At 41.4% G+C, this 27,740-nt stretch overlaps 1 protein-coding gene across 13 annotated transcripts in view; it reads left to right on the top strand.

Moving 5' to 3' along the window:
- Positions 1–27,740, top strand: part of PLCB4 (phospholipase C beta 4) — a 370,866-nt gene that overhangs the window by 305,074 nt on the left and 38,052 nt on the right. For 8 of the 13 annotated variants that reach the window (XM_084776848.1, XM_084776844.1, XM_084776842.1 and 5 more), the window contains 14 exons: positions 112–205; positions 2,460–2,539; positions 3,032–3,116; positions 5,326–5,416; positions 6,357–6,452; positions 11,499–11,602; positions 14,697–14,732; positions 16,909–17,050; positions 17,822–17,906; positions 18,265–18,389; positions 20,216–20,267; positions 21,500–21,602; positions 22,419–22,583; positions 26,074–26,278. In XM_084776848.1, the coding sequence (XP_084632974.1) occupies positions 112–205; positions 2,460–2,539; positions 3,032–3,116; positions 5,326–5,416; positions 6,357–6,452; positions 11,499–11,602; positions 14,697–14,732; positions 16,909–17,050; positions 17,822–17,906; positions 18,265–18,389; positions 20,216–20,267; positions 21,500–21,602; positions 22,419–22,583; positions 26,074–26,278 (1,463 nt within the window). The remainder of the gene's footprint in view (positions 1–111; positions 206–2,459; positions 2,540–3,031; positions 3,117–5,325; positions 5,417–6,356; positions 6,453–11,498; positions 11,603–14,696; positions 14,733–16,908; positions 17,051–17,821; positions 17,907–18,264; positions 18,390–20,215; positions 20,268–21,499; positions 21,603–22,418; positions 22,584–26,073; positions 26,279–27,740) is intronic. The other 5 variants (XM_084776845.1, XM_084776853.1, XM_084776846.1 and 2 more) reach the window with 3 other exon arrangements.

Here is a 27,740-nt window from a genome sequence, read left to right as displayed (position 1 = left end):
ACTCATTCATTTTTCCCACCCATAAGAAAGTGACTTATCTCAGTGTCTCTGTGACTTTGTGTGGAGTTTCCCCAGTCAGGGCTCAGTGTTGTAATTTGACTGTGTTCTTAGGTGTGTTGAACTTGACTGTTGGGATGGAAAAGGTGAAGATCAGGAACCGATAATAACCCATGGAAAAGCAATGTGTACGGACATCCTTTTTAAGGTGAGTTTTAAATTTTCACAGTCAGCTTTCCCAGACTATAGTGCAAGGTCAGGAAACAAGAAAACATTTGTTTTCATTTTCTCCAGCAATGTACCTTCATGTTTCTTTCTTCTCATTTTACGTAGAAAGCCAAGACAAATAACATTGATCATAAATTATCCCTCTGTGGTATTTTTCTGGCTTTCAACTGATGACCACAATGTAACGCAGTCCTTTATCAGAGTCTACCAATTTTTACCCCACATATAGCTTAGCTACTTGGGAGGCTGAGGCAGAGTGATTGCTTGTGTTGAGGATTTCAAGATTAGCATAGGAAACATAGTGAGAAGTTTTATCAAATAAAAAAATCAACAAAACCAGTTTTGTTTTGTTTTCTTGTCTTCTTATCTACCTATTTCCTAGCTTGCTTTCTGTTACTCCCGAGAGACTCCAAGATAGCATAAAAGTAGAAACAAACCTTACAAATAAGCCTTGTAATAATGAGACAGTGAGGTTGGCGTTGTGAATGACTGCTAGGAAATTGTATAAGCCATACCACAAACCAGGCTCCACACTTTCAAAGGGTTTGGAGCAAGGAAGAGAGCACAATTCACCAGACCATCAGAAAGCATGGCCATTTCAGTGCCCTGTGAGGAGCTTCCTGCTAAGGCTTTTCACCAAGAAGAGTATGTAGTTAATAAGCAAGGCAGCTCGTGCCGTCTTAGGGTGATCTCTATGTGTGACTTGAAGGCTAGTTTCTTAGTGTGTTTATCCACATGTCCATGGTATCCCACCAATGGTAAGAAATTGTGTGGCAGGCTGTCTCCAGACACATCTGTGCCTGCTGGTTTGTTGTGTAGTTCAAGACTGATGGTGACAATGTCTGGAGTAATGGCTCTGGCAGCTAGCAAAACCACCATGCTGTCTTCCAAACCACAGATACCTCAGTTCTGTACGTGGAAGGCTCCATACATATTGTGTCTCTTAGCCAAGGTATTGGTGACTTTTAATCAGGAACAATTCAAAATTATGCTTCTTAAGAAGAATCAAGAGTGTATATTAAAGTGAAAAGGCATGAATTGATAACAGTCATCATATGTCAAAAATAATGGTTTCCTCCTTAGAGAATGAAGGAGCTCAGGCAGGACACAGCATGGAGAAGAGTCACCCATAAGGAAAGCAGCCTAAGGGCAAAGCTGGAGCTTACCTCTGGAAATAACTCTTGATCATTTACTAGAGGATTATTTTCAATGTCACTTTTACTTGTGAATAGCATCTAAAAGATAATAATTAAATGACTGCCTCAATAAAAATCCTTTCAAGTTTAACATTTCAGCTGCACTGCCATGGATCCTTATTGTGAAAATATTTTCAGATTTGCCGAGTGATGGGGCTTGCCCCTACAGACCAGATAGAACTTGTAGATTTTGTAATGTGATGCTCCGGTTGTAGAAGCATTGGCTTGAAGTCTTTTTCTCTAAAACAAACATGTGGGCCAACAGTCGGATGCAGCTTGTCAGTTTCACAGGATGTGAGGTGGGGGGTGGGGGGGGGGATGTTAGCCCATTTTAAGAGTAGACATGAGTATAAAGGTGAACTCAGAGCTCACTCTTGTTTTGCCTCACAAGTTACTTGACCACAGAAAGACCTACTTTTCACCAGGCTCACACAAAGCAATGGATATTGCAGTTGTCACATCAGTACACTGAGATCAACAGAGAACGTTGGATCCATAGTCCTAGATGATTCCAAACTCCAGGAGGGCCAATTAGAAGCTTCCAGAAATCCTTGTGTTATACTAGCTTGTTTGTCCAGAGGTGGGAGGAATTAAAGGGTGGCCTGGCATGAAAATCCATGTACAAAGTTTCTGTTCTCCTCAAGGAGAATGGCAAGGGCTAAGGGCATGATGTAGCCATTGAGCACTTGCTTAACATGGACCAAGCTCTGGATTCAAACCCGAGTACCACAAAGAATCGGGTGGGATGAACCAGAGTCCCTGGCTCGGCACATAGTCAAGTGAAAACAGGCAAGCCACTCAAGTAATGTCACCTACTAACACTGGAGAAATAAAAGAGAGCTTTGGTTGGAAAGCAATGTCCGAAACCTCTTGAGTCTCCATGCCCCCACCCCCAGGGATGTCTAGGCAGCTGTGTGCTCCAGGTCAAAACTGTGAACGTTGACTTTCTGAAATGCTCAGTTATTGGACTGTGAATAGTGTCAGGTGCCTTAAATCTGTTGGCTTTTTTTCTCTCATAAACACTCTTTGTCTTTAAAGGATGTAATTCAAGCGATCAAGGAAACGGCATTTGTCACATCAGAGTATCCTGTAATTCTCTCCTTTGAAAACCACTGCAGGTATAAAGGCTCATTCTTTTCTATGTCCCTACTTGGCGGTGTTTCAGCTCTTCCTCCTCATTCTGCTGTTTCTTAAAAATAAATGAATAGGTAACCGAGCACATCTGTCTGCGGTGCTAAGTAGGAAATACTCCTCCAGGAGAGCACAGTCGCTCCTCCCTGCCCACAAGTAAGGGCATCTTCATGTGGCTCAGTAATGCTTTCTCCAAACAGAGGGTCAGAAATCAGGACACCTAAGTTTACAGTTCCTTCGAGATGGAAAATTTGACAGTAAAATTTGAAAGGCATTTTTATATTTTTGGCCAATTAATACCAATTTTAATACCAATTAAAGTTTTACGGTATTTAGAAATATAGCTCCAGTTAATGTTATGAAGACAGTCTTGCACTTTGCAAAGCGGGGGAGTCTTTAGTGGTAGCGATGGATATCTCTCTCATTCTCTGAGAGCTAATGGATGTTGGGATTTACAAATGCCACTTCTTTCTCCCCAGCAAATATCAACAGTACAAGATGTCCAAGTATTGTGAAGATCTATTTGGGGATCTCCTGTTGAAACAAGCACTTGAATCACATCCAGTATGTATTTTTAGCAAACCATATTTCCAGCATGAATGGATTTGTTTTGAAATGTGTTTTTTTTCAGGGGTCAAGTAGCACTGGAGGACGAATACTAAGGATTTTCCTATTTATTTAGATTCTCTGGTACAAAAAGCTTTTATCGTGCTTCAGAGAGATGGAGAGAGGAACATAAAGTAAACATGTGACCCGCCTTCATCGGGATGCTCTTAGGCTCCCATGTTTAAAATTTCATAAAGCTTTTGAGGCAGGAGTCCAGGCTCCTCAGTGCTTCCCAGCCTTGGCTGCATACCGAGTCACTCCAGACACCTGTAAAAACACCTGCACTGGGGCCCCACCTAAAACATTGCTTTATTTCTGATCAACCCAGGGTTACAAGCAGGTACATTTTTACAGCCCTCCAGGTAAACAAATGTGCACCCCGAGTTCAGAACTCATGGGAGCCTGTTGCTGTGGGAAGTGCTCCAAACTGATGTCATAAGACCCAAAGGTCAAGTTCCCAACTCCAAAATAAATACTCAGGCGAAGTCACATGGCCGTTTTTGATTTTCATTGTAGATCGGCCAGTTTGTTCATAAAGGGACTATTATTGAATCTGTGGCCCATAGAAGGGCTTTATGAAGTCTGGATGCACATGTAATTGTTCCAGAGAGTTCTGGGTTTCTGTCAGGATCTGTAGCATCCAAGAGAATAAGATGCAATGTGACAAGATGTTAGAAGAAGAAACAAGGCTTACTAAAATCCAAGTATTTCATTGGGATATTCAGCCCTCTTGTGGACATGCGAGCATTACACAGTAGGAGAGGGACAGGAAAGTGGATGACAAGAGGATGTTTGGGCTACGTGATTGATTTGGCTGGTCTAACCATGGATTTTCCCCAAAGGTATGTGTGGCAGCCAAAGCTCATGGGAGGCAAAGCTGCGTCCTTTGATCCCCACCTGGCTCTCCGCAGCCTGCTGGAGCATCATGGCAGGTGCCGCCTATGCCCTCTCAGCACCTCCCTTCTCCCCACACCCTGGCCTCACTGTTGGCAGCCAGTGCCCTGCAGCTTGTTGCTGGAATGTGACCTCTGGTCACTGCTAGGGCTCTGATCGTACAAGAGAGAAAGGCCGGAAGTGTATGAGAATAAGGACTACCACCAATCCCCCCCCTCCGTATTCCCAAGGGCTCTTTCTGAACACCTGGTCTCTTCTGTCCCTTGGATTCTTCAGAAGGTTTCCTTGTGCACCGTCCTCAGGTGCCCCCAGTGATAACATCTAAATAACACACTGGCACCAGCTGTCTCCTCCTTTTTGTATTCTCCCACTTGGCTGTTGATGTCTGCAAGAGCCACATTTCAAATACGTTCGTGGTTTGCTAGTGCTCATCCAGGGGCCGATTCTGAGGGACTCCACACTGAGAAATGTCCATAAATTATTGTATTAGTTGTTTCCTTAGCCTCCCAGGTCTCTTGGGCAAGAGAAGAGGCTTGCTTTTGTGTAAAGGGCATTATCTTCATATAGGCATGTCCATGTCCCCAGGGAAGGGACCAGTTCCCCCAGACAACCTTGCTTGTTATACATAGGATAAAATAATTACTTTCAAAATAAATGGCAAATGATGTGGGGAAATAGATAGGTAAGAGTGTAGTTGGATGGGTGGGGAGTGTTGGATGAATAATTACATAAAGGACAGTCCCACTGGGCACAAAGAACAACCTAAACGTACTTAATTTCCTGCAAAGTATAAGCAAATGAAAGCGCAGCAAGGTTCAGATTCCAGTGAGCCAAACCTCTCCCGTCTTTAGTGACTCTACCCAAATCCCAAGTCCGTCTATTGAGAAGACAGGCTTAGTCTATGATCTGGCACAGATTGAGTGGGGATCTTGGGTCCTTCAAGTGCTACCCTATACTCTGTGCTGGATCTGAAATTTGAAAGGGGCACCATACAGCGGGACTGCCACTCCCAGCACTACTCAGGCCAGACCCAACCCTGCTAGGGAAGTTGGACTTTGTCTGTATACCCCAGAAGACTTGAGCATCCGAGTGAGCGTCCTGTTATTTAAATGGATTCAGTGAATTGAAGTGAGGCAGGTGTGAAAGCAGAGCTGTGCAGACTGACATCTAGTGGACGTTGGCCGGTATGACTCCAGGCCTTGGGGCTCTTGTGGTCTGGAAATGAGAATGGAGTGAAGTCATTCACTAACTGAACTTTTCTGTGTATCTCTAGCTTGAACCAGGCAGGCCGTTGCCATCCCCTAATGACCTCAAAAGAAAAATACTCATCAAAAATAAAAGGCTGAAACCTGAAGTCGAAAAAAGTAAGTTAGATGCACTTATGTCTTTGGAAAGTTCAGCTACCTAGATCAAGTATAGTTTAGAACTACATACTGATTTGAGATTGGAAGGGTGAAGTGCAGATATTACATTTACTCTCCAGGGCTATGTCGCTAAATTCCAATTTATATTAAATTTTACAACTGGTTCATGTAGTGGAGGCACCTATTCGGGTGCTTATGTGCTAAAAGCCAGAAGGAAAAATAAGAAGTAAAAACAGCATTTATATTGCTACATACCTTGTCACAGTTTCATGCATAAAAAATAAGTTAATTTGCACTCATGTTGGCTATACTTAAAAAATCCCTTCTCCCAGAATACACATAGTGCAGACTATGGTCCATCTTTGAAATCTATGGCTACTAAAATAATAATAAAAGGTGACCTTATTTGTTTTGTTTTTGGTTTTTGACAACTTAATTGTATGCTATAGTATGCCCTTGTGCATGTTTCTCCATTTCTAAAATGTAGAGAAATTTGTCTCTTGCTGACTTCAACAGGTGTTTTATTTACCAGGATAATAATCCCAGTTGTAAGTCTTGGAAATGTTCTTGTCCTGAAGGTCTGCTGATCTCTAACATGCATGTCAGCTTTATGTCATGCGGTTGTAATTGCTCCTGAATCTCGGTCTACACCAGATTCTCTAAGTTATGAACATTCAATATCTGTCCTTACATACTGATCCCTTCTCCAAACCTGGCAGTTCACCCATAGTCCCATACGTTTCCCATCTATGTATGAAACATGTTGGCTTCACAAATCCTTACAAAGACACGAGCAGCATGGGTGGGTAAGATACAGGCGTAGCCAGTAGGCAGCCATGTGACTCACTGCCCTTTCCCGCCCTCAGTTCTGATCTTAAACCCCACATTGTATAAGTGGTCTAGCATCCGCTATCATCCCCTCGTTTGATTTCACCTACAGAGCAGCTTGAGGCTTTGAAAAGCATGATGGAAGCTGGAGAATCGGCTGCCCCAGCCAGCATCTTAGAAGATGACAATGAAGAGGAAATAGAAAATGGTGAGCCGTGGGGCTGGGGAAGTGGTTCTGTGGGTAAAATGCTTTCCACGCGAGCACGAGGACTCAGAATGCATGAGAAAGCCAGATGCTGAACATGAACATCTGTAACAGCTGTGAGGGTGGGGGCGGGGGCAGGGACAGGAGAATTTCTGCAAGTTTGTGGGCCATCTGGTTTGGCCAAAAACAATGGAAAACAACCAAGAGAGCCTGCCTGTGAACCATGTGGATGGTGAGGGCAGACAACCAACGTCGGTTCTCTGCCTTCCTCATGTGTGCTGGGGGCACACACACATCTACTTTTTCATGTACTCTTATTAGGGCACATAAACGTCCTCCACTTTTCACACAAACTTGCATGCATACACACTCACACATGAAATGAACAAACACATACACACAAATACAATGAGTTGTTTCAAATTACATCTACAAAAATGTTTATATTGGAAATATAACTTTGTAGCATGTAACTTGAAATAACAAACCCCTTTGAATAACAATGACATCATCCTTCTTAATATTCAGGAATGAGTTTTTTTATTAGCCTTAATATTTGGAGTTGATACTTTTTTCAGATACTATTATTTCCAATGTATCTGGACACTGGATGTTGGTGGTTTAGTCATCTCCCTTCCCTTTGTGCACTGAGCTCTTCAGAAAAGATTCACAGTCAGAGACTTGGCCTCAAGTCCCTTGTTGTATTAGGCAAAGATTGAAGAGACCCTTTGAAAGATCCATTCTGTAATCTTTTTCTATAAAGAAAATCATGAACTTCTGTCTTATTAGTGATAGTAGTAAGGTAAGAGAACCCAAAAGAAATGACTGGCTAATGCCTACACGGTGAACTTGACAGTCAAACATTATATTAAAATTTTAAGTTAAGCTTGGGTATAGTTCATTGATATTCCACAGGCTTAGCAGGAATGAAGCCTTCTCACCAGAATTCCTGGCAGCCTTACTTAAAATATTTGAATATTTACCATCACCTATTTGCCATCTCTACATAGCCAGCCATGATGTTTTGTTTAAAATTAGTGCCAGGGCTTGTAACTTAGGAGAAACATATTTGCCTAATATGAGCAAAGCCCTGGCTTTAGTTCCCTGTACTGGAAAATAATGATGCAATAATTAGCAATAATAGTAATAATAAATGTGCCATTTGTGGAATGCTTTCAGATGATGATCTGTTGATCGTGTCTCCTCAGTCCAGTGGCTTGAGCTGGCATTTATTTAGCAGAGCCATGGATGTGTAAACTGACTTAGTTCTAAGTACTTGCAGAAACTTTATTATTATTCACACATCTGAACTATGTTTCATTGTAGGAGGTTAGATACATAGGTTAAACCCAAAAGCTGTGAGAATCACTTAATCTTACTCACTGTCTCTTGTTAAAGACCCTGACTGTGGGAGAGATTCTGTTAATAAATCAGGGGAATACCCATGGATTTAACTCCAGTCCCGGAGAAAAACATAGTGTTTGATTACTTGTGTTTCTCTGTGTATAGTTAGATGAAAGAGGCCACAGACCTGTGGTATTATCCAGTTGGTTCCTATAGTGTTGATATTTCATTACAGAATGCACCACCCAAATTTGGAGGCTCAAGTCTGTGGTTTATAATTACCTCTCATGGTTTTATGAGTCATAGGGGCTCGTGTGGCTGGTTCTTCTTGGGTTTTTCATACAATTGCTAGCATGTGAACATCTAGAGTTGGCATCATCTTAAGATTTGTATGCAGGTTAGACAAGGTTGCTCACTACCTCGACAATCTGGGGAGCTCAACTGGGGCTTTTAAGCAGAACATCTTCCTGAGGCCTTTATGTAGTTCCGACATCTCACAACACTTTGACTCAGCATCCAAGAGCCAGGGCCCTAGATGCAGGAAGGAGAAGCTGCTGTGTTATGTAAGAGCTACACATTGATCTGACATATATCCCTACATCTCTACTTTGTCCATCAAAGCAGTCTTAGGGTGGCTCATTCAAGAGAGCAGGTGAGTGACAGATCAGAAATCAATTCAGCTATCTTTGGATATGGAGCGTGTAACAATTACGTTTTTCAGATTAAAAAAAAATAACACAAAACAGTATTTAAGAATGAAATATATATGTGTATATATATATATATATATATATATATATCAAAATTATCAATAAATGGTCCTACAAGTTAGAAAAGGAATACTAAGCAAAACTAGTTCTTAAATTCAGCTTAAATTTCAAAGACGGTAACCAAATGCATGTAAGCCATGCAGAAATTATAGAATCAGTTAATAAGAAAAACAATAATAACTATGCCATTGTATACTAACCGTGATGCAGACAACTATTGTATCACTGCCTCGTCAGCATATAACCCAGTAAAATAAGTGCTTTCATTGTTTAATGCACCTGCAGCTTAAAGATATCCCATATTTTCTACATGCTCCCTTAATTATAAGGCAGCAGCACAGAGAATTGCTCCAGATGCTCCCAACTTCAGGATCAAAAGTTTTATACCCTACAGTAATGCTCGTCTAATGTAGAGGACTTTGGAGTACGCAGATAACAAAATATATAAAATAGCCATTAAAATATTTTTAAGGTTAAAATTATAATTGAGTGTCTTACTTGCATTTCTGTTGCTGTGATAAACACTCTGTCCAAAGGCAGCTATAGGGGAGAAAGGAGATACTTGGCTTACAATTCCAGGTCCGTCACTGAGGGAAGTTACGGCAAAACTTGATATGGTCCTGTTTGCTATTCTTCACAGTTAAAAGGAAAAAAAAACAAGTGTGGTAAGGATTGTAGAGAGAGCCGTTTACTTGTTGAATAGCAGGCAGACTTAGGTCAACTAGCTCTTTTAGACAGTTCAAGACCATCTGCCTAGGGAATGTTGCTATCCTTGATGCACTGGGCTCCCCTACATCAATTAACTATCAGGACAGTCTCCCACAGACCAGCCTGATAAAAAGCATTTCCTTAATTAAAACTCTTCTCCCAGATAGTGGCAGGCTTTGTCAAGTTGACAGTTAAAGCTGAGCTGTACACTGAGGAAAATCAAGTCGTTTTTCTGAACATATATAGCAACCTGAAATGAAGGCCAAATGATTCTGCTTCTTATTCATAGATATGCGGCTGATGAGGGTGGCGCAGAGCAAGAGTGAGGTTGAAAAGTGTATAAACACCGACAACCTCGTCTTTTTTAAAAAATATATTTTATTAATCTATTCATATTACATCTCAATTGTTAGCCCATCCCTTGTATCCTCCCATTCCTCCCTCCCTCCCGTTTTCCCCTTACTTCTCTCCCCTATGACTGTGACTGAGGGGGACCTCCTCCCCTTGTATGTGCTCATAGGGTATCAAGTCTCTTCTTGGTAGCCTGCTATCCTTCCTCTGAGTGCCACCAGGCCTCCCCATCTAAGGGACATGCCGACAACCTCATCTTAAGACTGTCAGGAGCAGGACTGTTCTCTTCTTGCTCTGGGCCTGCATGTCCCAGTGTATGTAAATTTTATGATCCCAGACACTGATCATGTAGTCTAGTGGCCAGAGTTCAGGTTAAACTTCCGATCTACTTGTAAGGATATATTTAGCAAGTACCTGGAGTTCCTCTTCATGTAAATGAAGCATTCTCAGCGCTTCAGCCCCAGCCAATGATGTACATTCACACCAAAAAAATCTCTACCCTAAAATTATATACCTGTCATCCACACCTCCCCCAGTAAAGAGAGCTGTTTTACTTGAAAACTGCCTCAGGGAAAGCTGTCTCTCCCACACTCACAAAGACTGAGGTCCTGTCTGCACCTCACCTGCCTCTCCTAAGCTTCACTCTGTCCAGTCCACCCTGGTGAGCAACATGCCTGGGTACCGGAAGGGGAAAAGCAGACCTGGGGTAGCACACGGGACACCTTCCTACCTTAAATACTATATGTTCTTTATTACTAAAGGGAGAAAAGAAAAGGCTTCTAGTGACTACCATACTACAATTGCAAATGTGTTAGCTTTTGCACAGAATTCAGCCCAGGAAATTGTATACAAGTATGAAAGTTCCTAACGAGACATCCTCATCTACCAAATGTCTCTTTAAGGGCTCAGAGGTCCTATGGTCCTGTTTATGTATGGGGTTCTTGGTTTCCCTCACAAATAGTCTGGTCAACTAGCTAGTTGTGATTATTTTTGTGTCATGGTATGGTCCTACTATGTATGAGTGACTGGGGTCTCTAATTTAAACACACTAGCATGACAGGCAACAGTGCACTCAGTAGGAGTGCATTGGAAGGATAGGTCTGCCTAGAGGCAGTAGAAAGCAGACAACGCTTTAAGAAAAGACATGCATGCGCCCTGACCACAGGCTGGAGTGAGAAGGACACATGGCACCCAGGACTACGAAGCATCCAGTGTTTAGGAGCGTAGTTGAATATGACTGTGAATGGTTCTATGTGCTTGCTCATGCTCAGGAAATAGGAACATATATTCACGTACTCTTTAAAAGTCCTAGTTATTAAGTGTCTACCAGGTGTAGGCAGTTCGCACTTGGATGAGCAGGTCAGACTCCATGTTTTAGTTGAATATCCATTATCCAAAATACTTGGCCCTAGAAATACTTCTGATTTCAAGATTTTTCTAAATATTTTTTAATTTAATAATTTATATATTTTAAATGAGAGTTTGGCCTCATGTTCATCCTGTTTCAGCCTTGCAAAAACTCTGCTACCATTACCAAGCTTGCATTTTTAGATTTTGAGGTATTTCATAGACTACCATAGCCTTAATAAGAAAATGAGATATCCAAAATAATGTCAAAACTAAAACTTATTTGTTGACACAATGCTCACGCAGCTTAGAATTCCAGAATAACTCTGGCTTTTCAGTTTTAAAAGTAAAGATGGTCAATCAATCTGTATATGAAACAGAGATGCCATAGTGATGGTGGGTGGTTTCCCAATCCTGGTTATGGCCTGTAGGTCATGGGAACCTTCTCTCGTGTTCTTCCATGGTTATGGGCAGGCTCTGACCATTCAGCAGTATTTTGGCATCATGGATTTCCTTTCTGTCTGTTAAGCAGCTGATCAAGAGGAAGAAGCCCACCCTGAATACAAATATGGAAATGAACTTTCTGCTGATGACTTCAGTCACAAGGAAACAGTTGCAAACAGCGTCAAGAAGGTCCGAGGCTTTGTGTCCCCATTCTTTCATGATTTTTAAGGGGTAGTAGTTACTGTGGAATTTGGGGGCTGCGACAACCACAGGACAATCAGGTATTATGTTTTCCCCTCTAATTATAGAGGGCAAAATCTCTGCTGTGTGACCAGAATCTGACACACTTTCAATATTAAGTTTCAAAGGACCTTGAGATACTTCATGAACTGTACCCTGTAATGGCCACTACCCAGTTGGGGAGGTTCTTTTAAATAGCACCATTTATTGTAGTAGAGGAGGGTAGGCCTGTTGGAACCATTAGGAAAATAAACCCCCCAAGCATTCCAAATAAAGCCTCAGTACAGAGCTGGTGACAAAATCCTCCTAACAAAGGTATGAGAAGGTTTTCCAGCCATTCATCTAAGAAAAAGTATTCGGTTCCTACCATTAGTCAGGCCCAGCCTGGACCATACTAGCCTAAACAGGTCAAAATGTCTCCTATATTTTAGGAGAAAGGGTGCAAAATAGAGTGAAGAGTCAAGTAATTGTGTAATTCCACTGTGGCTAGTGCTGTGATGAAAATAAAAATGAGCATTAAAGAGGAGAGTAACGAGAAAATAAGGCGACAGGAATAAGGAAACCAGAAACCAAAAGGGAAAGATGAATGAAATGCACCATGCAGAGAAATGGGTAGTAACATCCCACACAGAAGGAAGGACCACGATAAGACTTTGTGAGTGTGGTAGACGGAAGCAAGACGAGATGTGCGGGAAGGGAATTCAGATAGTTTAGAAGTTTGGAAGTTTTTATGAGCAATTTACACTTCGGTGAAATGACTTGTTTCACATAAAACTTTAAAAGGCAGAAGGAGTGTAATGTAATTGAAAGACTATGATGATTCCTTTGTCGACTCTCCTTTAGAGGAAAGTAAGGGCAGAAGCGTGGAAAACATGGAAAAATGGGCTTTTAATTAGTCAGAAACATTCCCAGTAGTTAATCGAGACAATCAGAGAGAGGGGATATAATGGTCCAAGGTGTATCAAGAAAACAAACAGTGGTACAGTTTACAATGAAGGCGAAGTAAAGAAAAGCAAGGTGACCTCCTGGAATCCTTGTTAGAGGAACAGGGCAGGCAATGATACTGTTTTACTGGAGTGAGAAACACTGGAATGAGAAAGGACTCAGCAGTTTCAAATGGGACAGGCACCTGGAGATGTCTGTGAGCTATTCCAGTGGGAAATACCAAGGAGGAGAACTGATTCCCTGGCCTCATGTCCTATTTAACCTCGGGTAAGTTGTTTAACCTCTCTTTGCCTTTGTTTCCTCATCTTGAAAATGGATGTAATAATGCCTGTTTCATCAGACTCACCAAAGAGTAAATGAACTTACAGTGGTGCCATGCACATGGCTGCCCCTGTAAAGGTATCAGTTCTGCTGTGATGTCATTACTCCATCCCCATTATCATTGTCATCGGCAGTCATAGAACTAGTACTTGCATCTAGAAGGGAGATTGAGCAAGAGCGGTAAGTTCAAGAGATAATGTTTGAAGTCATGGAAATAGCTGGGATGAGTCAGGAGAGGTAGAAAAGAAGGCCGGAGTGGAGCCCTAGGTCCACAGCAGGCTCAAGGATTAGGAACCAGGAAGGAGGAACAAAGGATTTGCCGACAGAAAGAAAACATGACAGTTTGGGGCTTTGAATGCTGTTGAGTGACTGGGTAAGAAGACTTGGTAGCATGGAGGTCGTTGGCAAGTTGAGAAGTTTTCATAGAGGGTTTGGAAGAAAGGGAGTAGCAGAACAGACAGGCGGGGAGGAATAGGGGTTGTTTCTGCCTTTGAGAGACTTGCCTTGAAGAAGATGAACGGCACATGAGACGTGGAAGGATGTGCTTGCACCTGGATGATGTTTAGTGCTAGGGATACTTGCTTTGTGAAGATGGTGGGCAAAGATGTAGGTAGAAGGGTTTAATGGTAGAAGGACAGGAGATCATTTGACGGAAAAGTCAAATATTATCATTTCTGATAATAGAGAATTGTGATTATTGTGAAAGTGCAGATGCCCACTAAGACTCAAGAATGTTGCTGTACTAAACGAAGTCTTCTTCAGTACTTAGGTTGGGCTAGGATAACAAAAGTATCAGATTGATTGGTTCAGATACCTACAATTTATTTCTTGGTGCCTTTTGGGAAGCGTACCAAGGTCAAGGTGCCAGCCAATGTCTTTGTAAAGGCTCTCTTAGTAGGCATATTGTCCCATGATGGGTTTTTTTCCAAAATGGAAAAGGAAAAATTTTCTCGTAAGAGCACTGACCTCACTGTGAGGACTCTACCTATGACCTAATTACTTCCCACAAGCCCCTTCTCCAAGTTCAGATGTGTCTCAACTTACAGTGTGATTATGATAAATCAACTCCAAAAGATGAACACTTAGCTTAAAAATACATCAAATACACTTAACTGGTTGAACAATATAGCTTAGCAACATAGTATACTGTGGAGTACTGGTCATTTACCCTTGGGATTATGTGTCTAACTGTCCTGCATCACAGGAGGACACCAAACTATATCCTTAGCCAGGAAAAGGTCAAACTGGAAGTACAGTTTCCACTGAATGAGTGTCACTTCACAACCTCATAAAAAATCATAAATCAAGCTATCATTAAATTAGGGACCATCAGTTCATCATAATGAAATTAGGGTTCACCATATGCTTTTTGGTGTGAATGCCAACATTGAGTCACAAACATGAATGCTGGTTTTCTGAAAATGACCATTTGTGCTTCCCTTTACATTTAAGGGAAGGTGGCCACATTGATACCCATTTTCAAACTTCATGCTTTAATCCTTAGTGAAAATTTTACAGTGAAACAACTAAGTTATAGTTGTCAACAAAGGAGGGAAATAACATCAAGATTAAGACGTCTAAAGTATAAAACAGTGAGCGTAGAATATATCTGCACTGATTGGTTTTGGTGATGACTTTGTGTCATCAATAATTTCCCATTGAAGGAAATAAATAGAATAAGAAGTTTACATTTGCTTATTTACATAAGAACGGGCTAATGAGTTTGGAAATTTGCCCTTTAGAGAGGTAAACAAATCATTTTCTTTCTCTAATTTAGACCTCAGATGACCTTGAACATGAAAACAACAAAAAGGTAACAAAATAATCCTCAAAGCATTTTTCCATTAGGAGACACCCACATGTGGCCCTCTCACATTGAACATTTTCTACTGTGTTGATAATCTTCCTAGCCCACGCAATCCCAGGGTTAGTGTTTACAGGTATAGTATGGACATGTCTGGTTTATCTAGTTACAAGAGTTCAAAGGAAACAGAGTCATAGCATTAAAACTAGTAACTCTTGCCTGGTGTGATGGCGCATGCCTTTAATCCCAGCGCTCGGGAGACAGAGGCTGGTGAATAGCTGTGAGTTCAAGGCCAGCCTGGTCTACAAAGTGAGTCCAGGACAGCCAAGGCTACACATAGAGACCCTGTCTTAAAAAACAAACAAACAAACAAACAAAAAACCTAGTAAATCTGACTTAAGACATCACTCGGGCAGGTAAGACAATTTTCATTAAAGTAAGTATTTAATGCAGTAAGCTATTTCCTTATATGGAATGAGATTTCAGTTCAGGGAGCAAATTGCATAATCATTAGCATATTGAATGCGGAGATAAAAATTACCAGTAGTTCGTCAGAGCCATGTGTGAGCATAGTGGGAAAGTGACCTTGGTTCTGATGATGCAGACTTTATGAAAGGTTGGTTTCATACTGCACTCCATCTGGGCCTTCATTCAGTGGTGTTGGACACTGGCCTTACTGTGGAGAAAGTGGATTCCATTTTAATTTCTTTTGTCCTCTTCAAGGTTCTTCATGTTGTTCATATTTTTGCATGTGTTTCATTGTGGAATGCTGAGACTGATGGCAGTCACAGGCAGAATTTGTCTGTTCCCTGGATTCTCACTCACAGTTGAGAGCACAGACAACCCTGCCTTGCTGACTGTGGATTCCTGTTGCATTTGGAATGAACTGTCTTCTTATGTCCTAACTCTTCAGCCTGAAGGAATACCCTCCTGTGTTTATGAGGTCACTCTGTGCCTAGATTGGATTTTCATATCATGATAGGGTCAGCAGTACATAGACCAGCTGATTTGATGTCTTCTACACATTACCTGAGTGATATTAGTCCCTAAGTCCTCAGTTTTGCCCTGTGACTAGTGCGAATTCTCTTGATACACAGTGCTGCATCCCATAATCCTTTAAGTTCAATAGGAAGAGAAGATGTCAGTCCAAATGAAGCAGGACCCAACAGACAGCATGGCAGGCATCCACCAGGGTTCAAACTTATAACACTGGTGTTGTTAGCATGAAACAGCAGGACAAAAAGATATGGGCTCTTGCCCATATTTGGCATGGTGGGTAGAGTTGGACATATATTAAAAAAAAAAGATGGAAACAAAAGCAAGTTGCATATGTAGATGACTGTATCACAGGCTTTTACTGGTAAAAGCAGATTGATATTAAAGCCTCGGACATTAAGTCATCAACTAAAATGGCCAAATAATCTAATTGACTGTTGTTTACTCACTGTGTACGTAAGCTTTTCTTTTCCTAGACTGAATTTCTTCAAGAAAATAACTCTTAACGTTCTCAACAAAATACCACTTGTGTGACATTATTTTGTTGTTGACTGTGTTCATTTTGCTTGGATTTCTTAAGAATTACGGGAGTTTGGAGTGTGTTTGTCTCTGTGCAAAGTGATAGTCCTATGTAGCAAGTTATCAAGTTCTTTTAACAGTAAATGTTTTAATAAAAATGGATAAATTGTGTGTATGTGCGCTAAAGTTCTGGAAGAGTTCTACTGTCGGACGTGGTCTCCAGCACCCCATCCTCAAGGCTTGAAAACTTTCTGCGGAATGACAACTCTTGAGGTCTCTCCTGGCATATGTCTTCCAGTGGGACCCAGTTTGTGCCTATACAATCTGTGGGTGACGTTGATGTACACTAATGCTGAATAGGCACTCATTTGAGTTTCATGTGTTGGCTTAAGTGGTGAGCTATCACTGTCAGTAGTGCCATAAGACCCCGTACAATTTCTTGATTTTTAAACAACTTGGAAAATCAAAAAGATGAGTGTTTTCAGATGGTCGCCGTTTGCACTAAGTAGACCTATGTATGACTTTTAAAGTAATGCTTTAAGAGAGCAACAAGGTTTGTTACATGTGAGTTTATATACATGCAAATGCTCTTTAGTCAGGATGCCTAAAGCTAAAGCTGTGAGTCCCTTTGAAGCCATCAACTTAAACGGGCTTGTCCTTGTGCTCGTAGGGCCTGGTCACTGTAGAAGACGAGCAGGCATGGATGGCATCCTATAAATACGTAGGTGCCACCACAAACATCCATCCGTACCTGTCCACAATGATCAACTATGCACAGCCTGTGAAGTTTCAAGGTTTCCATGTGGCTGAAGGTAACACTGCAGGTTAAATACAGTAGCTTTTCCGTCTGCTTCTCTGCTACACTGCCTCTCACCTTGACTTGCTGCCATTTTCCCTTGTGGAGGTCCACTTCACCTGACTCAATTCATAGCCCACGTGCGGTCCTGTGTTTGTGGTGGTACTATGCTGTCATTCTCTGTACTATCCACAAGGTGGCTGTGGAAGACCGTGGCTTGTTAGCTTGTGGCGTTCCAAATGCTTTCAGAAGGCTGCTTTCTTTACTTTGTTCTACAAACTATGTTGAAAATATTTATGAGGCGAAGTATCTGTCTTGATTCCGCTTTGTGTATATTGTGCAATCTCTGGCCACAGGAGAGTGAGAAGAAGTTCATCTGTGGGTATGTTATGATGTGCCTTGAAGAAGGGAAAATAAGATTTGATGTTCTGTGGCACCTAACGCCTATTTAAAAGCTGGTTCCCTACAAACTCTGCCTCAAAAGTAGTTAAAAATATCTCCTAACCATTTCTTGTTTGAAATGCATTATTATTTTTAAAAAACTATGTATCTCAGCACTGACTGTGACAATTGGGGTGCATATCATTTGTTTAATGGTTCCACATTTAATTCAGCACATGCACAGAATATTAATGAAACTCAGAGCAACTGACACAGTCATGTAGCATGGGCCACAGATACGTCTGATTTGGGATGTAAGATTTTTGAGTATGATTGTATCGGCTGCTTGCTCTTTTATGGGTTTGTTGGCTGAGTTTCTGAGCACATCTTTGCTTTTCTTTTACAGAGCGCAATGTTCATTATAACATGTCCTCTTTTAACGAGTCGGTTGGCCTTGGCTACTTGAAGACACACGCGATTGAATTTGTAAAGTATCCTAATGTACTGTGTAGGATGGATGATGCTCCTTAGGGCCGCAGGGATCTTTGCAGTATATTGTCAGCTATATGTAATTTTAGTATATAGTTTTTGTATAATTTTTATTATAGTGCTAATAAAATGGTGTGTGTGAAAAAAGACCGAGACAGCTGTGATGATCCCCCTCCTCCAAATGCGAATAGTTTTCAGAAGCCATAGTGTGACTGTGATTCCCCTCTGAGCGTCATTTATAATGGGGTTTGTCCCGTGTTGTCTACCTTTTTGCCACTGTTGTCCCGCACCTCCACTGTTGTGGCTCTTTGTTGTGTGTTCGTCTAGGCTGCTTTTGGATTTCCTTAATAGGTTGCCCAGTTACAATAAGCGACAAATGAGCCGCATTTACCCCAAGGGAGGCCGAGTTGATTCCAGTAATTACATGCCTCAGATTTTCTGGAACGCTGGTTGCCAGATGGTTTCACTGAACTATCAAACCCCAGGTAGGAACTAATGTCCATTGACCCCAAATTCCGCGAGAACACTGGGACAGGGCGGCCTCTGCAGCTGCCTCCACTCGCTTGAGGCGGGTTTTTTGTCTGCTTATTTATTTGTTTTAAAGGAAGTCGACATGTGAAAAAACATTGTTTTCTTGGCTTTATATAATTGTAAGAAATTAAATCCTCAAAATGATGCCGTAATAGAAGATAATATTTCAATTTTAATCCCTTCCATCGGTGCCATTGTTTCTCTTCTAAGATATTGCTAATTTTGCTTCCAGAGATGGGATTCAGTGAGAAGGGTTTGGGCATCTTTGGATGGTAACAGGGACTCTACTCCTTTGGAAAATACTGTGACCACTGTGGCCATTCAGCAAGCACTGATGGCAGTGGCACTTCACCATAAAGCCACGGACTCAACAGCATTAACCCTGCAAGATGCTATATAAAAAGTTAGAGATTGTCAAAGGGACTGATCTGTTTTTTGGTCCTCCAGACTGTATTCATGGGCAGGTCTCCAATATATACTGGTTCCTTTTTTTTTTCTTTTTCTAAAAATAGTAACTTTTGATAACTGTACAGATTTTTGAAGTTTTTAAGCTTACTTAGGAGCCTCTGGTCATTATCCTGTGACTACAGATAATGAAATGGAAATGGGCACAAAAATAGACAGGTGGCACAACCAACCCATATATGTATTATATGATACATTCTTCTGCGTGGCTTTTAAAATTGGTAGAAACAAAAATAAAAGTAAAATAGAGAAATACAACTCTGTTTTTCTTAGTCCATCACTTTAAGAGGTTGCTTCCCAGTCCTTCCCAGCTGTGGAGCCTCTTCTTCTTCTGGTGCATCTGCCCTGAGCATCCCTGTCCAACTTCCTGTCCATGGTCTGGACTCACCTGTCTCCCTTTGATATTGACAGAAACTGGCTGTATTCCTCACCCCTGGGGGAGCCTCCCTGGTGGCCAGAGCTCCTTACAGATGTGTCAGTGTATGGAATCCCAACAGTCCTTTCTAGAACAGTCTATGCCCAGGCCCTAAAAGAATAGTTTTTGTTGTTGTTGTTGTTGTTGTTGTTTTTTTTTTTTTTTTAGCAAGGACAGAACAAAAAGATACTACTGTTTTTACTTTTACTCAGGCTGTGCTCCACAAGGCCAGTGAGTCCGCAGTAAAGGGCAGCATAATCCCAAAACTTCATTTTCTGGGCCACCTTGTATTTTATTCAGAAGAATACTTTTTTTAAAAGTCACTTAATTTAGTTACCTGATTTTTTGTTTTTTAATGTCTAAGAAGAAAGAATAACATTTCTCTGCCTATATGAGAAAACTATACATCAAGCCCTCCCAGGTTAGTCTTATGAGACTTCTAAGTCTCACATGGGGGATAAGCCACCTATTTTCATATGATTCTTGCCCGGATTATGTTTTGTGTTTTTAATAGCCCTACTGTGGGTCTCCAGCATCCCTGCCCTTTGTGACAGCGAGACAATGCACATTCCATAACCGCAGCTGCTGCATGTCTCTACTCTGAACATCCAGGAAACGTCGTACGACCCGTGCACTGAATCCACTTTTTAAAGCAATTCTCGGGTATTCTTTATGAAAGCATCCTCTGTATTCAATTTAAACTAAATGCGATGCCAATTTCACCATGGAAGAGAGTCGTAGGCTCCAGACTGAGTTGGTAGTAAGTACGTGGTGGTTCGAAGCAGACTGAGCACTGCGAGCCCCAGGACAATATGGCTTCCATTGTTTTCTTCCAGGCACCCGTCAGGCTCTTCTCTGTCTGGGGAAATGGGATGCTAAGTTATTTTTGTCTTTTGACAGATTTAGCGATGCAGTTGAACCAAGGGAAATTTGAGTATAATGGATCCTGTGGGTGAGTACTATTAGTTAAACTGTTGGCACCTAGTTTTAGGACTCCATTCCTCAGCTTTAATGACACTGTGTCATTTTTCATTAGGGACAGCTGAAAGTATGCTGGTTCTGAAGTGTGAATAAAATAAAGGAAGTCCATAGTTAGATTATATTTGCAAATGTACAGCTTTTTTAATCTGTCCCGTTTTGTTAAGGAGGTTCTCTTTTAACCACGAACTATGCAGTTCGTACTATATCCTCTAGAGTTTGACAGGTTCGTTCTAAATTCGCTAGTGGAAGTTTTTGCATTTGAGTTAGGCAGTGCGGCATGTTCACTTGGGCCTTAGCCAGTGACGTAGGCATCAAGTTTGTCTACCCTTGCTGCTGATGAATATAGGAATGAAGTATTTGATTTCAAATGAAGCTGTGGGTGTGAAGTTGAATTTAATTCAGCCGGGAATAAACCTTCATCCTCTCTTGATTCTTTTGCGTGCTTATAAATAGCAGTTATATAATGTTGTGAATGTTGTTCTCTTTCACTTAAATAACATTTATAAATCTGGGAACCAAGTAGCGAAATAGGAAATGTTAATTCTTCTGAAATAGTGAGAAGTCAAATGGAAATTTGGCACTTGAATTCTGTAAGGATGAAAAGCTCAGGCAAAACCCCAGCCCAGTGGCCCCTAGGTGGATACACAGAAGCTCTGGACTGTCCAGGGATAGTACTGCCTTGCCCAGTGGGATACCTTAATCTCCATCATGGAAAACAAGGCGAGACACTTTGCTCTGAGTCACTTTCACACATACACCTGGAGTAAGCACTGCATTGTCCTATGCTGTGTACTCTGAAAGGCACTGACATTATGTAGCTAGGAAGAAAAGGTCCATGGCCAAGAGTCTTTGCAGGATTCTTTTCAGCCTGGATCCTACAAGGAAAAGAAGCAGATGTTTGGTCAAATGTAAAATGACTCAGGGACCAAGCCGTCAGTCAAAGGAGTCAGCTTTGTCGGTATATTCCTTTCCCCTTGTTCAAGCAAGGACATGGTCTTCTGTCCTTTAGCTCAGCATACCCTGTGTGGCCCGTGTTGGTTGTCTGATACTCTTCAGGATTCTGCAGAGAGCAAGGTCATTGTCTTTGGTCGTTAGAATATTCTGCCTGAAAGCCTAGCTCCTAAGTTCTGGAAGAGAGACAGGAAGTATCCTTTATTGAGTTATTGCACGGGCCACCAGTAGAATGTGCTTCTGTTCTGCCAGGTACCTTCTCAAGCCGGATTTCATGAGGCGGCCTGATCGGACGTTTGATCCCTTCTCTGAAACCCCTGTGGATGGGGTTATTGCAGCCACGTGCTCAGTGCAGGTATGGCCTTACTCGTCACAGACTGTGCAAACATACACATGTACGCAAATGCACCTAGAAGAAAATCATGGTTAAAATATTTAACATCACATTGTAAGAGCTGTATGTTGCTCTCAACTGGAACTCGATGTGTGCCATAGTCTGAATTTTCACTACTAAATTATGAGCCGCTTTAAGTGAAATACACCGTCCAGAAAATATCTCCCACTTGATTACATTCATATGAAATTCTGAAGAGTGTAAGCTATGATGATAGGTAGCAAATCCAATCCCGTGCTGGACACAGATGGATGGAACATAGTTGTTTGGAAAATAAATGTAAAAGAAGTTACTTCCTAGCTTTAGAACAGATAAAACTTAACAATTAAACAACTGTCACTGCTAACCAGTGTTCATGTCATTAAAGGATAGCAGGCCAAGTCTAGCACTGATTTTCTGCTGCTATGTTTCTCTCCAAAACTTGTAAAAGAACTCAGGGGTTAACATGTAGCCTGATAGAATCTCAGAACTTTCTAAGGATCTCAGGGCATAGACAACAGCCACCTCTTCTTTCCACGGATCTGGACACCTAGGTGACCAAACCGTGCTGAGGGCACAATTCATAGGATATTTTGCTCATATATTTCCTGCCTAGAAAATTTGCTTTCAAAGAGCAGTTACTAAAAAAAAAAAATGCTTTGTTTTAATAAAGAAAATTCCAGAGAAGAGATAAAATATTTATACTAATTGGAGTTCCCCGACAAAAGTTTTCATTATACCTTGCACCAGTGCTCGCACAGGGGCCACCGTTCACCCGCCCTGTGTCTGTTCCTGCAGGTTATATCAGGGCAGTTCCTATCCGATAAGAAAATCGGCACGTACGTAGAAGTAGATATGTACGGGCTGCCCACCGACACCATACGGAAGGAGTTCCGAACCCGCATGGTTATGAACAATGGACTCAACCCAGTTTACAATGAAGAATCATTCGTGTTTCGGAAGGTAAGACATTAGCAGCGTGCCACTGATACACAGTAACTCGGGGGACTGATGTTCTGCAGGGAGCCCACAAGATAGAGGAATGCCGTTCACCATACCAACTTTGCTTCTTCCCTGAAATCTAAAAGGTGACTTCTGTCACTGTCATATGATTGTGCTTAACAAGTTCGCTCTCTCGGCTCTGCTCGTTCCTTGCCACCTCCCGTCATGTCAAACACACCTCCAGGTCATGGTCCTCTTTAGATGTGTGCTTGCTCGTGGCCACCACCATGCAGTGAAGGGTTTTCATTCTTTTCTCATAGTCCAGAGGTTAGGGGAAAATGCTGCACCAAGGTCAGTGCTGTGGCTTGGATGGGTCCTGTGTTCAGAAGCGAGGTACCGCTGTGCCATGTTTTGCTCCACGTATTCAGTGTTCAGGGCCTCGGTGTCTTCTCCCAGTTCTGCCAGGTCCAGAGAGCACACCGACGTCCTCTCTCATCTCTTCAGTTGAAGATGCTTTCAAAGCTACACACACAAGCAGAGGTCTCCCCGGAATGCCAGTTATTTCCCTTGCCTGCTTTGCTGTCGCGCAAAAATGTTTTCTTGCTTCTTTGGACACAGATTTCCCAGGTGCTCCTGCTTCATCCATTTTTCAGGGAACAAAGAGAATCGGCTTCTGATCTTTCCTAACAAAATAGGGTGTGTGTAATTCAGGATAGAAAAAAACTGGCTGAGAGAAAGCAAAGTAGGGCTGATGAAACAGGTTGCTTGAACTGAGGTTCCCCCTGTGATGTGAACGCTGTTGCTACTTCCACCCCACTGTCATTTCACTCCTGTCACAGTGCAGCATATTATGGTATGCTATGCCGCTTTTCCAAGTGTTGCTGTGAAGAAGTAGCCTTTGGCGTGACGTATACTTCCCGCACACATTTGTAGAAGTTCAGAACTTTTTCTCAGCCATGTCCTTTTTTGATAAACAAATATCCAACTTTTGAATAAAATGTAAAATTTCACCATAGACTGTTCTTTCAGGACATTTTCATATAAACATATAAAGTACGTTGAGCATATGCCCCGCCATGTTCCCCTTTGCTTTCTTCCTCACCTCTCCCTCGCCCCATGTCACCTTTGTTTCCCTAGACAATTTCACTTCTACTAAAGGTGTTATATATGTAACATAATCCAATGTATCTGTATAAAGCCTAGGAACCACATAGGAGAAAAGGCATATGACACCTGTCTGAGTGGCGCTAAGCTATATCATTTAATATGATTATTGCCAGTTGCACCATTTCCTATAAAGAACATGTTTTCTTTGTGTCTGAGGAAAAAAAATCCACTGTGTACATATAGCACATTTTCTTCCTCCAGTCCTCTGTAATTGGACACCTAGGTTGGTTTGTAACTTAGCTGTGACGAGCCAGTGCTGCTGCGAGCACTGTGGTATATTGACTTAGAGACACTCGGGTAAGTGCCCGGTGGTTTGTCTAGGTCATGTGCTACATGTAGCTTTAGCTTTTTTGAGGAACCTGCATACTGATTTCTATAGTTCCTGGACTAGTTTACATTCCCACCAACACTCTATAAGCATTCTCTTTTGTCCACATCTTTGCTAACATACGTTGTCATTTGTTTTCTTCATGAAAGCCAATCTGACTGGAGTGAGATGGAACCTTAATACTGATTAATTTGCATCTTCCTGGTAACGTGTGAAGTTCCATATATTTTCGTAGGCTTATTTGCCATTTGCATTTCGCAATTTAAAACTATTTTCATCTCATGTATATGGGTATTTTGCTTGCATGAATGTTAATGTACCACTTACATGCCTGGAGCCCATGGAAGCCAGAATAGGGTTATAAGCTACCATAGGGATGCAAATATTTTAACCATGGGTCTTATGGAAGAGCAGTCAGTGTTCTTAACTGCTCAGCCAGCTCACCAATCCCCATATACAAGTCACACTTTGAAAATTGACTGCTTATTTCATTGGGCAACTTACTGACTAGGTTGCTTGATTCCTTGCTGTTTAATTTTTTTTCTTGTTACTTGTATATTCTAGACACCAATCGTCCATCTGATGTACAGCTAGCAAAGATGCTCTCCCATTCTGAACGTCCTTTACTGCTTCCCTTGCAGTTCAGGAGCTTTGTAATTTCATGGGCTGCCTCTGTCAGTTGTTGACATTCTTTCCCAAGCAAGTGGAGTCCTTTTTGAAGCCCTTGCCTGTGCCAATATCTGGAAGTTTTCCTCCAATATTTTTGGATTCGGATCTTACATAAAGTTCTTTGATTCGTTTGGAATTGATTTTTGTACAGACATTGGTATCTAGTTTCATTCTTCTTTCAGTGTTTATCTAGCTTTCCCAGAATTATTTGATAATCAAACTATCATATCTCTAATACATACTTTTAATATCTTTGTAAAAAAAAAAAACAGGAGGTCACAGAAGAACAGATTTTTATCTGGATCGTCATCTCCATTCTATTGATCTACGTGTATAAATTTGTACCAATAGCATGCGGCTTGTTTTACTATGACTCTGTAGAGTAGCTTGAAATCATGTCTAGTGATAGCACCAATATTATGCTTTTGCTCAGAACTGCTTTGGCTCTCTGATGTCTTTTGTACCTCTGTATGAATGATAAGATTTTTCTTTCTGTTTCTGTTACATTTATTTCAAAATGCTTTATTTGTTTTGCTTTTGAAGCAGTTGTGGATGTGGTTCATTTTACTGATTTCTTCCTGAGCATGTCTGCCTTTGGTATAGACAAACGCTACTGATTGTGTGTGTTTGTGTGTGTGTGTGTGTGTGTGTGTGTGTGTGTTAATGTTATACTGTTTTATTTTGCTGAAACCATTCATCAAGTCTTTTTGGTATAGTCGTTAGGGTCTCTCTTATGTAAAATAATTTCATCTATAAACAAATATATACAAATACTTCGACTTCTTTCTTTCTGCTATCTAAAATCCCAAAATGTGTCAAAAATTTAGGATGTAGAAAACACAGAGAATAAAAATTAGCGCATAAATTGTCTTCTATCCATGAAGTGCTTCTTCAGAAACATTCTTCATGTTTTTATAAACAAGCAGAGCTAACTGCGGTAAGCAGCTCAGATGGTAGACTGACACGGATTTGAAGTCAAGAGTCCCAATCCCAGGCTCCACTGATAATCTCTAAAATAAGAAAAGCCATTCAGTTCCTCAGGGTCTCCATTTTTGTGTTGTTTATAGATGGGGGGAAAATGGCAAGAGTTGGAACTTCAGTCTTTTACAGCGCATTTATTTAATATATTTGATGAGATGACTTCTAGGAAATCTGTACCCATTATCTTCTTTGTGTCTTCGACACCAATCTTTGCTGTCTACTTTAGGAATGCAAATAGATTATTGCTTTGTTTTCATCATCAAGGGACATTTAAGGAGCAGTATTAGTTTGATCCAGATCCCTGGGCTCATGGTTCTGGGAATCCTTATTACAAAGTCAATGGAACGCCCACTGTTTGTATTGCAGGTGATCCTGCCTGACCTGGCTGTCCTGAGGATTGCTGTGTATGATGACAACAGCAAGCTGATTGGCCAGAGGATCCTCCCTTTGGATGGCCTCCAAGCAGGCTACCGACACATCTCCCTAAGAAACGAGGGAAACAAACCATTATCACTGCCAACCATTTTCTGCAATATTGTTCTTAAAACATATGTGCCTGATGGGTTTGGAGGTAAGATAAACATTTGGATACCGAATACAATGCAGCGAAGCCCTAAATTATGAGCCTGTCAATCATTTTCCCATTCCTGAAAACAGCAAAAATGACCGTGTGTTTCTTGCCCGTGCTGTGGTTTTGAGGAAAGCAAGTGACATTTCCTTAGGTCTTATTTCAAGATATCATAATTTTATACTATTTATCATTAGTTATTCTTTATGAAGTACTGTCAGTCAAGGTGAGAAAAACAACTGTAAGAAACTATATCTTATCACTTATTACCACTGAAAGATTTGTTGAAATTAGTTGCTAATATGCCTGAATTTTCTTCCAAAACCACAAGAGAATTCATTTGCATAAAAAGATCTCAGTCTTCTTTACTAAGAAAATCAATGGCAGAAGCCCACATAATAGGATTTTGTTTACAATTAAACAGGTAGACTCTCTTTGGCCTCCAATAAGCTGGTACTTTATAAGAAAAGGAACGTTTTCATAGTGTTGGCACCTTTGGGCCACAGGAAACGGTGCAGCCATGTGACTGCATCACATTAGCCAAGGGTTCAAGTCCCAGTTCCACACTGCTGGCCAGTGTCCTGGGAATCTTAATAGAGCCATACCTTTGTTTCTTCGCAAATAAAATGAAGGTAATATGATGCCCTCTCTCTCTCTAAGCATTCTGGCCAAGTACTCATTGTAGCAATACACAAACTAACTTAACAAGGCTAAAAAATGTCATGTTTGTAATGCTAGATAGTTGTGGCAATCCACCTGTTAAACCTAGTACTCTAGAAGTGGAGATGAGGATCTCCAAAGCACACGGCCTGGCTAAACTAGCCAGCATGCCAAGCTATGTGTTCAAATGAAAGGCCCTGGTCTCAATATATGAACTGAAGGCTGGTTGAGGAAAATATCCTATGTCAACCTCTGGCCTCTTTAAGCACATATACACATATGCCTGCACACATAGGAACACTCTGCCCTACACACACACACACACACACACACACACACACACACAGAGAGAGAGAGAGAGAGAGAGAGAGAGAGAGAGAGAGAGAATATAATTGATACTACATTGTGGAAGGTATCACACAAACATTTTGGCAAAAACTTTTTAAAGTTTTGTCTCTGCAATGGGCCACATTTCAAATACAGCATACTTTCTTCCTGGGAGTGTGCCATTTGATTAGAAGTGGGAAAAGCAATCATTTGCCAGACTCCTGGTTTACGCCAAACACTTACTTACATAAAGAGAACGTCAGAGTGTGGAATTGATCTGCGAGACAGTGGACCTATGCAGGGCTGTTCTGAGAAGGGTTTGGATTTGTAATGCGGCATTCTGCCAGGGCTAGCATGTTACATCACGCAAATAAATCTCTCGTGGCAGTCCTGTAAGTAGTCTCCCCTGTGGCCCGGCGGGGCCAACTGTCTTTCTGTCAGATCCCTGGGAATCTCCATACTGAGGCTCTGCAGCCAG

Source organism: Acomys minous (assembly GCF_964271855.1).
Source record: "Acomys minous genome assembly, chromosome: 3".
NCBI classification, from domain to species: domain Eukaryota; kingdom Metazoa; phylum Chordata; class Mammalia; order Rodentia; family Muridae; genus Acomys; species Acomys minous.
Note: the sequence above shows the minus strand (reverse complement) of the source record. Positions and strands in the feature narration are given on the sequence as shown.